This window comes from Vipera ursinii, assembly GCF_947247035.1.
Source record: "Vipera ursinii genome assembly, chromosome: 4".
NCBI classification, from domain to species: Eukaryota; Metazoa; Chordata; class Lepidosauria; order Squamata; family Viperidae; genus Vipera; species Vipera ursinii.
In genome coordinates, this window is record NC_139514.1 from 21,178,522 (window position 1) to 21,189,726 (window position 11,205).

General features: G+C 38.6%; 1 protein-coding gene across 1 annotated transcript; it reads right to left on the reverse strand.

Annotated features, from left to right (window-relative positions):
* Window positions 1-2,724: 2,724 nt before the first annotated feature.
* On the reverse strand, window positions 2,725-6,367 carry LOC310640397 (uncharacterized protein; the record flags this gene model as incomplete). Its single annotated transcript, XM_083362606.1, has 3 exons — window positions 2,725-3,521; window positions 4,953-5,015; window positions 6,202-6,367. 3 exons carry the CDS (start codon window positions 6,365-6,367, stop codon window positions 2,725-2,727), a joined length of 1,026 nt encoding a protein of 341 aa, XP_083218732.1.
* Between the last annotated feature and the right edge of the window lie 4,838 nt (window positions 6,368-11,205).

Here is an 11,205-nt window from a genome sequence, read left to right on the forward strand (position 1 = left end):
GACTGCTCGCCTCGGAGACGCACCGCCTACAAAACGGCCAAGCGGTTCCGGATCGCCGGGACTGCCTCTTCCGCGGCCCGGCCGTGAGAAAGAGCGTCGGTGCAACCCGTTTTCCCCCGCCCTCCAGCGGTTTTGCTCTGCCTCGCGCGCTCTTTAAGGCACCTTCAATAGCAGAGGTCTTCAAACTCGGCCCTTTTATGACTCATGGACTTCAACTCCCAGAATTCCTCAGCCAGCCTGGCTGAGGAATTCTGGGAGTTGAAGTCCATGAGTCATAAAAGGGCCGAGTTTGAAGACCCCTGTTCAATAGGAATAGGACGGACTTCAACTCCCAGAATTCCCCAGCCAAGTAGTAGCAAATGCAGAATCCTGTAGAGGAGTGCGCTATTTACGGCAAGGCTGGGTGATTTATTATTTTGTTTTAGAAGATACAGGTAGTCTTTGACTTACAGCAGTTCGTTTAGTGACCATTCAAAGTTACAATGGCACTGAAAAATGTGACTTATGATGGTTATTCCCAACCTTTGCAAGCCATGATCATGTGATCAAAATCCAGATGCTTGGCAACTGGTTTATATTTATGATGGTTGCTGTATCCTAAAGTCATGTGATCCCTTTTTGTGACCTTCTGACAAGCAAAGCCAATGGGGTTGTCAGATTCATTTAATAACCGGGTTACAAACTTATCAACTGCAGTGTTTCACTTAACAACAGTGGCAAGAAAGGTCATAAAATGGGGCAAAACTCAAGCAAATGTCTCACTTAGCAATAGAAATTTTGGGCTCAATTGTGGTTGTAAGTCAAGTACTACCTGTACTTGGTTTTCAGCTACCTAATACCAGAAACAACTATTGATAGTTGTTTTTCCCCCAGCAGATAATGTAGTTTTCCCAAGTCTCATGAGACTTTGGCTGTTACCTGTACACACCTATACTATTTTCTTTTACAACACAGATTTTGTTTTCCCATCTTTTTGTTCTGGGGAAATTCCCCCCCCCCCAGTCTATCAGGAATAATAATAACAATAACAACAATCACCATAATGAAGCAGCTTCATCTTTTAGTCTTAATCAGCAAAAGTCCAATAAAAATAACTATTTAACTTTAAACAAGTAAATCAATTTTATCTTTCTTTATTTTCTTTTACACAGGATCTTGTCATTTTCTCTAAAAATACAAAAAAGAGAGAGATTCCGTCTCTTATATTTATAAACAAATCTTCAAAATCTTTGAAAGATGAATTTCAATTATATTCTATATCTTCTTTTAAGCCCATTTTTATAGTGTCAGACATTCTAAAGAGAAAGTTCTGGATGCATTGTGCCAAATATCCTTAAATTCTTTATTTATTAGTCGGTATTCAGCTTTAATTATAAACTTTAATTCTTTCTGGTTGCCTCTAGTAAATACAGTAGTCCTCGACTTAACAACATTTCATTTAATGACTGTTTACAATGGCATTGAAAAAAATGGCTTGTGACCATTTTTCACACATATGACCATTGTAGCATCCTCATGCTAACGTGATCAAAATTCAGACACTTGACAGCGGACTCATATTTATGATGGTTGCATGTCGTGGGGTCATGTGATCACCTTTTTGCAACTTTCTGACAAGCAAAGTCAATGGGAAAACCAGATTCACTTAGCAACTGTATTACTAACTTAACAAACGCAGTGATTTGCTTAACAACTGATGCAGAAAGGTCATAAAATGGAGCAAAACTCAACAAATGTTTTGCTTAACAACAGAAATTTTGGGCTCAATTGAGGTAAGTTGAGGACTACCTGTAGCCTTCAGGGTCTCTTATTATATATTTTTCTCACTAGAACATTTTCACAGGAAGAGATCTTACATTTAAACTGAAAATCTTCATATATTTTTAATAAAATTTTAAACTACAGGAAGTATTCTTACAATTTTTCCAAAGTCTCATTTCCAGTGAATCTCTCCCCTTACCTGTTTAAAAACTTTCAAGAATCAACATTCTAATCACCCTTTTGCTTTTTATTTCCTGGTTTATTTCTGATTTTGTTTTTTGCCTTTCTCAGATCCCAAACAATCACAAAACTCCAGGGCAATAATAAGTAAAAATTTAAATAATTCAATTTTTTCACGGCTAGGCATAATTATTTCTCTTTTTTGCATGACAGACCCTGCCTTTTTCTAATATACTCAGGAAAGCATGGTTAAAATAAATCATGATTTAATGCACTATGTGATCAAGGAATCACTTGTTTTAAAGTCTATACTGAGGACTGAGGACAGTAGGAATGAAAAATAAAAGAAACCCAAGATTATTTGTTCAACAAAATTGATTTTTTTTTGCTTTATTTAAACATATTTAGGCATAAATATATATTAGTGGATTTTGTGATTTTATTAATCTAAAAATATTTTTACAAAGTTAAAACAAGTTTACTTGATTAAAACAATAACAACAAGGACAAGATAATTCTTCTATCTTGTGATTCAAAGAATTATGTAAGATATTAGAATTTTGTATTAGAGTTGGTGCAATTGTAGATATTCTTTTTTTAAAAAAATAGCAAAAATATGTTAGGAACCATATAAACAAAGTAATGCACAAGTGGTATTCAGCATCATTCTGCAAAAAAAAATGCCTGGGAGTTCTTGATTTGGCTTCATGAATTTTGATGGAAACTTCATGTGAAAACTAAGCTGTGTCATATAAGTGACCTATTCAAAACCAAGCAATCAGCTTATATGCTGGAGGGGACAGATGCTGGTGCTTCTGAGGTACTGAATAGAAGAAAGCCACTGAAGACAGTGTCATCATCTGGATCTGCATACAATCCGTTATAAGTCTCTCCTCCATAAGACTGCAGCCATATCCGATCCCCTTTCTGAAGTTCCAGGACGATTCCTCCAGAGGCCTGGTCTTCAGCCCCTTGGTACATATCTGCAGTGTGGAGCATCCTGTGCTCGTTTTTAACTAGAGCTACTCTCATATTCCTTGAAAAAACAGTGATGTGGTAGGTAAAATAATAGACCCCAGGGATTTGGCAGGTGAACACTCCGGTTTCTGTGCTATAATGGCTGAAGCTGTTGTATAAGACTTTATCAAATTTGATGGGAACATTGAGTGGAGGAAATTTAGCGGTGAGGCCCACACTGAAAGCACTTTTGCCAATAACTGGGGTACTGCCAAGATTTCCTTTTTCACCCCGTTCTCCCTTCCAACCCCTTTCTCCCTGATTGCCTTTACTGCCCTTTGGTCCGGGGCCCCCTATCTCTCCTTTAGGACCCACGTGGCCTTTTGGACCCACAGGTCCCCTTAATCCTATTTCACCTTGAATTCCAATTTCTCCTTTATCTCCTTTGGGGCCAATTGGCCCAAGGTCCCCTTTTATCCCTTTCCTTCCTTGTGGTCCTAGCTCCCCCCGTTGACCTTTGTCCCCTACCGGTCCAGGAATTCCTTTTGGCCCAAATTTCCCAGGCCAGCCTCGCTCTCCTTTATCACCTTTGTTCCCTTTTTCTTCAACTCTGCCGTCAGCCCCTAAATGAAAAGGAAAGACCTTGCAGTTAATCTTTTACAGAGTTGTGAAAGCATCTGTCATCTGAGGGATGAAAGTATAAATCCAAGATAACGGAAAGAGACATTTATTATTTCTGTATTATCTAACACAAAACCAAGAGCAGAAGAGGTGAGACTACCTCTGATTTTTCAGGAGAAGAAGGAAAAAGCAGAAGAGGACACTAGGTTCCCCCAGGCAAACATATTTATTTTTAATTCCATTTATATCCCGCCCTTCTCCGAAGACTCAGGGCGGCTTACAAGCTTTAGCAGTAGCCTTCATTCTATGTATATGCCTGCTTATTAGGGCTTTCACACACACCCCCAAGTGGCATTATTACAAAGTCAGCTTAATTGCCCCCAACAATCTGGGTCCTCATTTTACCTACCTCGGAAGGATGAGATGAGAGAGTCTTAGATTATATCAGAATGAACAAGTTTGGAGAACTGGGGTCTTTGGAGTCTTCCTCCAGAAAGTGTGGGGGTTTTTTTTCCTTCTAAAACTTCTTAACACCATTAGGCCTGCTGGAGCTGGCCAGAAACCATATCCAAGTTTTGACCAAGTTACGTTTTGTACTCCAGCCTAAGGTCAAATGGCAAAAAATGATGTAATCTGTTTCCACAATGGCTGTGCTTAATGTAATGTTATGGCTTAACAGAAAAGTACATACACTGCTTTAAAGAGTTTGAGACAGGTGACAAGTTGCTGCTTCTGTAAGCATAAAAGTGCTTTTCTAGAACTAAATCTAAAACACTGGACAACTGTACCCTTGGTCCATGATAAATGAAATTATGTGCTGAAGGCACTACCAGTAGAAGAGTACAGAATTAAGCAGGAACATCACAATGCTGTCAGGAGATCAAATATGCTCTCGTGGAAGGTGCTGTGTTTGAATGGCCAAACTGGAACAAAAAGTCTTCATCAACGCTACATGCTAAGCCTTTCCAGGCTGCAGTGGTACTCCAGTAACTGTCAAGACATCACACCGAAACTGATGTGTTGCATTTTCTTCACACAGAGTGAGAAACTTACAGGCCTCATCAGCTTTCCTCAATCTGGTCCCTGCCTAAATTGACTATTTCTGGAGGACATCAGACTAGGGAAGGCTGATAGATCCCATTTTTCTGGCTTTTTATAAAATGTTGTAAACGTACATGATGCTTGTCAGTTGTTTTGGGAATATTGCTGCTCACTTGGCTGGATTTTAAAATTGCATCTTATATAATTTGTCCATGAGGTTATAATAAATACTTTACATGAAACTGAATTATTATATGGCTATTTAATCAACAACTACCCTCTTTGTTTTCCTGAAACAAAGCACAAGGTATTGTATGTATGATGGTCAGCAGAAGATTACCAGTGGATAAGCATATTCTCATATTCTAAGTGAGACCAGCTTTGGCTCCTACCTTGTTCTCCCTTATTTCCATTGATGCCATCTCGGCCTGACTTTCCTGGATTTCCTGGCTCACCTAATAGTAGCAAAAGATAATGTTTGTTCATATAAATGAGATAACTTTCAGAATTTCAGACAGACACCTTCGTAATTCACTGGAGTATAAAGAAAATGAGGAGCTACAGCACAGTCAGGCGTGCAAGATTTTGTTATTATAGCTTCTCTCTATAAAGTATAGTCCTAGAATTCCTGTGGAATTGATTTCTTTCATCTTTGTAAGAGGGCAGACATCAATGATTAAATGACAAAGAAAGTGAATAAAAGAAACAGACAACGCTTACTATCTCGTGTTTCAATCTAGCTAAAGCCATAATGAGATGATTTGGTTTGGGTTTAATGTGTAATGTCTTCTAAGGTATTGTACTTTCTTCATGATAGAATGAGTATCAGTTTGATACAAAGGATGAAATATTGGGCTAAGATTTGGGAGAACCATCAGTGGATATTTACACAGCCTGTCTTAAAAGGGTATTGTATGGCATAATTAAAGAATACCAGATATACTGTTCTAAATTCCTAGAGGAAAAGCAGAATAGAACTCTAACAAATTGATTTAATAATGTTATGGTTTAGCATGTAATGTGAACTTAGGTAATGATAAAACATAGTTAAACAAACCATGGCTTAGCATGATGCCTGAGGTACTCCTTAGGTACTATTTAATATGCATATATGCTTAATTTTGTCACTGTCAGTGACTCTGTGTCAATGAGGTATCTCCTGCTTTTGTCAATGAGCCAATGCCTTGAATGGCAGTACTATAGCTCTAGTATGTATATTCAGTACGTTACATATGATGGACCTTTACTCCTTGTGAAGTTGTGACACTAAAATTTGGTTGACATTTATCAAGCCGTTAGATAGGGATTGTTGGTTTTATCACCTGGATGATTCTGCTGTTATGACAGGGAATAAGCTGCAGATTTCAGTCACACCCAATCATTCTTCGTTCTTTCCTTCCAAATGCATATTCAGCATTTGAAAACAAATGTAGCTTTCTCTTGATATAAATGACGGGCCACATTTTTATAATATTTTCATTAACTATTTGGTATGACCTTCAGGAGTCAACAATCAGGCTGCAGATTGACTATTACAGCTTTGGACAAAGATTGGAGTATTTATTACTGAGAATATGTTTTTATGCATACTTCAGAAACATTGGTGAACATACAGTTCGTTGCAATAAAGCAATATGATACCTGTGTCTCCTTTTTCGCCCTTTGTTCCGTCTCGTCCGTCTCGTCCTGGTAAGCCATTGTGTCCAGGATTCCCAGGAATTCCAGGAAATCTTTCAACACAGCTGTTTGGCCTTGGCATTTCTTCTGTGCTGACTGCAACAGCCAGCAAAAGAATCCAGAGTTTCATCCTATCGAATTTCAAATAGAAGAATCAATATATTGCTTTTTTTTTAAAAAAATCAGTAGTTATACTTTGCAAAGTAAATGCTAAACTTGAGTCGTAAACAGATATTAGAGATGCAGTGAACATTATTCATACTCCTGGAAAAGATACTTTTAGTACATCATCCATGCCCAACTTGGTAACTTCTTGGTAGTGTCTTGAACTTGGAAATTCCCTTATCTCCCAGCCAATTTGATCAATAATATCCGCTTGAGGAAGGCTAGCATGGATAATATGGATCAATAATAGGTTTTATGAAGGAGGCTGATAATCAGTTATTCTAACTAGGTTCCATTCAAGGCTTACCTTTACTTATTGGTGCCCAGATGGATGTTTTCAGACATATTGTACTTTCCTCCAATGGTTGTACTTGAAGGAAAAATAAGGATAATCATTTAGTTGGTTACTAAGTTATAAAGAGTGTTATTCAGTCTTCAGAAATGTTCAATGATTAATGTAGAGATAGATGCCAAGATGTTGATGTGGAATGATTTTGGTATTTAAATATTAATCACCAGCAAACTGCTGAACACTGGTATTAACTGCACAGAGTTCTATCACCTTCTACACAATGGGGGCTTCAGAGTTATATTGGCTTATGTAGATGTACTGATCTGAGCTTCTGTTTCCTTGTATGTATGTTTCAAGGGAAAGATATCCTTGCCTCTTTGAAAAAGGATGTACGTTGTATCCCTTCTCTGGAGCCACCTCGTAAACAGGCACTGCAACCAGGAAGATTCAGAACTGGCAGGAATCTGCCTGCACAGAGCACTAACCCGTTTCCCCATTGAAGTGATACCTATCTATCTATCTATCTATCTATCTATCTATCTATCTATCTATCTATCTATCTATCTATTATCTATCTATCTATCTATCTATCTATCTATCTATCTATCTATCTATCTATCTATTTGCATAGAACATGCTTTTGAACTATTAGCTGGACAGAAGCTAAGATGAGTGACAGGAGCTCACCCTGACATGCAGAGGCCATTTCTAAACATTAGCTTAGGAATTAGGTTATTTCGGAACACCAGTTTATCATATTCTGTTTACCAGTTTTTCATATCCATTATTCTATTCTATTCTATTCTATTCTATTCTATTCTATTCTATTCTATTCTATTCTATTCTATTCTATTCTATTCTATTCTATTCTATTCTATTCTATTCTATACTACAGGGGGACAATCAAGAGCATCCTGTCAAACAGCATCACAGTCTGGTTTAGAAGCATCTTCCTGGTTCTGACAGGAAGGCTGTGCAGAGAGTGGTGAGGATGGCTGAAAAGATCATTGGCAGTTCCCTCCCTCCCATCCAGGACATAGCACATAAGCGTTGCTTGAGCAGAGTCCGCAAGATTATTTGGGACACTACTCATCCTCTTCACAACCTGTTTTCCTTGTTACCTTCTGGGAGGAGGCTTTGTGGTATCTGTAGCAGAACATCCAGATTCAGTCATAGTTTCATTCCATACACCATTAACCTTGTGAACTCTCAAGCTTCTTCCTTCCATTATATATTCAAGATGGACAGTATTTAATATTTTATTTGTTATGTATATGTAGGAGTGTGGGTCTATACATATGCTGTATATAGTATGTTTAGGTGTGTGTCATGTATGTGTTCACTTTGAGAGCGGGCAACTAAATTTCATTTTTTTATTATAAGTTTTATTAATTTTATACTATTTACATTCAAATATTTGTGAAGCAATACGGTGGTGGGGTAATCAAAAGTGAACAACATCAAATAACAGGTTATTTGAACATAGCTCAGGTTACATCAACAAAAATTCCCTCTCCGCTTCCCTTAGTTATAACATAGTCAAATTAATCAAATTAATACCATATTTTCCGGCGTATAAGACGACTCGGCGTATAAGATGACCCCCGACTTTTGAGAAGATTTTCAAGATTTTTCGTCTTATACGCCGGAAAATACTTACATGCCAGTTGCCAAGTGTCCGACACAAGCCCGATTCAGCCCCGTCTGATGCAGATGGTGCAAAGCCTCCCTTTTGAAGCCCAAAGGGGCTTTTCCTTCCACCCACCCATTTGAGAGCACATTTGCAGACGGAGCAGCTGCGTGTCTGGAGCCAAGCCCCGCCCAGGAGACGGTCAGCCAGGTGGGCTTGGAAGACGCGCTGGAGAGCCGGGCTTGGGGCAGCCATGCCGAGGCCGATTGGCGAGGGCCGCTGCGTGGTCTGCGGGTGAGAGGGGCGCCAGGCCCGCCGGAAGTCCCCGGAAGTTCCTGGAACGGGCTGGCAGGCACGCTCTTCCCCGGCCCGCCGAAAGTCCCCGGAAGTTCTTAGAACGGCCTGGCGGCGGGTGGGCGCTCCCTCCCCGACCCGCCGGGGAGTGTCTCCCAAAGTGCAGCATCTGGTGGCCGGGAGTCCGTTGGCCTGGTTGCTGGCGAGCTGGCCCACGGCTAGGGCCGGGGCCTAGGAACCGGTAGCCGGGTGTGGGTGTGGGGAAGGAAAGCCAGGCGCGGGCTTCTGCGGCTGGTTGCGAGGCCGGATGCGGGCGTCTGCCAGGAGAGATAGCGGGTAGCAGGGCGCGCTCTGCTTATGCTCAGATGCCACTTGGGTGAGGGTGAGGGGCTTCCTGCCGCTCCCGGGGTCTGGCGCTTGCAAGGGGGAGGGGAAGGGGCTTAGAGGCTCTTGGGGGTGGGAAGGGAGAGTCATGTTGGAGGGGGGACTGGACTAAGGAGGCTTGAAGTTGCTTTGCAAGAACGGGGATGCTCGACTGATTTATGTTTTTTTCCGGGCGTATAAGACGACTGGGCGGATAAGACGACTCCCCAACTTTTGAGATTTTCATGGGTTAAAAAGTCGTCTTATACACTGGAAAATACGGTATGTTTCTAATTGTAACCTAGTCAATTAAAAGAATTTTCAATATATTTTCACTAATACATATCAATATCCTGTTTTTAGGTTTTACCTAAATGCAATGAAGTAATCTAAAGTAGCTTATACTAAATGAGAGAAAGCTTACTTTTGGATAACCCATGTTTCCCTCTTTCAATAAAAAGTAATTATCCTGTCTACAAAACTTACATTATTCATTTCAAAACATTCTTATTTTTACCAATATCATCTATTTATTATCTTAACAATTCACCACTTATATCAAAATATCTTATATCTTTCCAAATTCTATGATATATATCGATTCTAATAACTTTCTTTTAAAAATTAAATATGAGTTTCTATCTATATAATTACAACTAATATATTCTATAAATCATCTTAACCATACATCAATTGTTAACATACTATCTTTTGATATATCATTCCAAATTCTATATTTCAAAATTATATTCTAAAAGCTTAATTTTATTTTCCCTTACAGATCTACAACCTAAATGTAAAATCAGTTATATTTTTAAGAGATTCTCCTTAATCCATTAAAAGGTGTTTTTATACTCTATCTTTAGGAAACACCCCCCCCCAAAAAAAAACAAGTTCAGTTTTTAAAATCTAACTCTTGCCTTCCTTTTGTGCCAATCAGACGTCCCTTTTAACATCTTTAAATTCTCAAATGTATCTCCCTTTCTTCCTATACCCCTTATTTGAATCCAGGGAGAGTATCCAAATATCAGTTTTGCAAAAAACTGTCCTCTTTGTAACCATTGAAGTTTTGCTTGAATAATTCAGTTTTTGATGATTGATGTAATATAGTTGTCATTAGATCAGTCAAGTCTTTTTCTTCTTCCAATTCCATCTGGATTAGGTAGAAAGTAGTAGCAGATGTTATGGTTGTCATTTGATTAGTTGAATTCTCAATATAGTATATTTGAAGGCCTTTAGTGTCTTCAATCTTAATATTGCTTTCTTCAGGTGCTATTGCTTTTTGAGTTGTAAGTTTTGTAGTTGACATTGAAATTTGGACTTTAAGGTTCTCTGTAGGTTGCATTTGTTGTTCTTTGAAATCTCCTATTTTAGTGTTAGTTTCCATTTCTTCTATTTGCTCTTGGATTGTCATTTCCTCATTTAAGGTCAGAATTTGATTTGGTGGCTTTAAGTTGTCAGATTTTTCTTGCAGTTTGGCTTTAATTTGCTCTGTCATTGTCAAAATCGTGTCCAGTATCAGTTTATAATCAAGTGGTGGGATATATTCATCCATTTTGTTTAAATTTCATTTTTGATGTGTACTGTTGTGCCCCCAGTTAAAAAATGACAATAAAGGTTATCTTATCTTATCATCTTATCTTATCTCATCTCATCTTAGGTTACCCAATCCTATCCTATCCGTTCTGTTGTTCCATTCCATTCTTTCTTCACCAAGAGTTACTTTCGATAATGAAATAGACAGCATATAACTTAAATAAATAAATCAATAAACACCTTTTTAGAAAGAGTGCTCCAGAATTTTTCTGAGTGTCAGGTGCCAGGTATAGGATGAAGCAAGATGAAAAACAAGATTGTGGCATTAAGAACAGTTCCTCTCATTTCACCAATGTTCTTCTCTGCCTGACATGTCACTTGTACTATTTCTGAATGGAATGCAATAAATAGAATATGTATGTGTAACTGAACATCCCACTTTGTTTTGTGGTTTACTGTGGATGGCCATGTGAAAGCCAAATGCATCGTTTTGGGCCAGTCACTCTCTTTTAGCCAAACTCACCTCAAAGGGTTGTTGTTGTGGGAAAAATAGGAAGAAGGAAGATTAGCAAGTGTTGCCATCTTAAGTTACTTATAAAATAATAAATGTAGGATAATTTTAAAAAAAAACAGTCCCAAGACTCAGTGGTCCATATCTGATACCAGGAAGCAATGCCTTTTGTGCAAA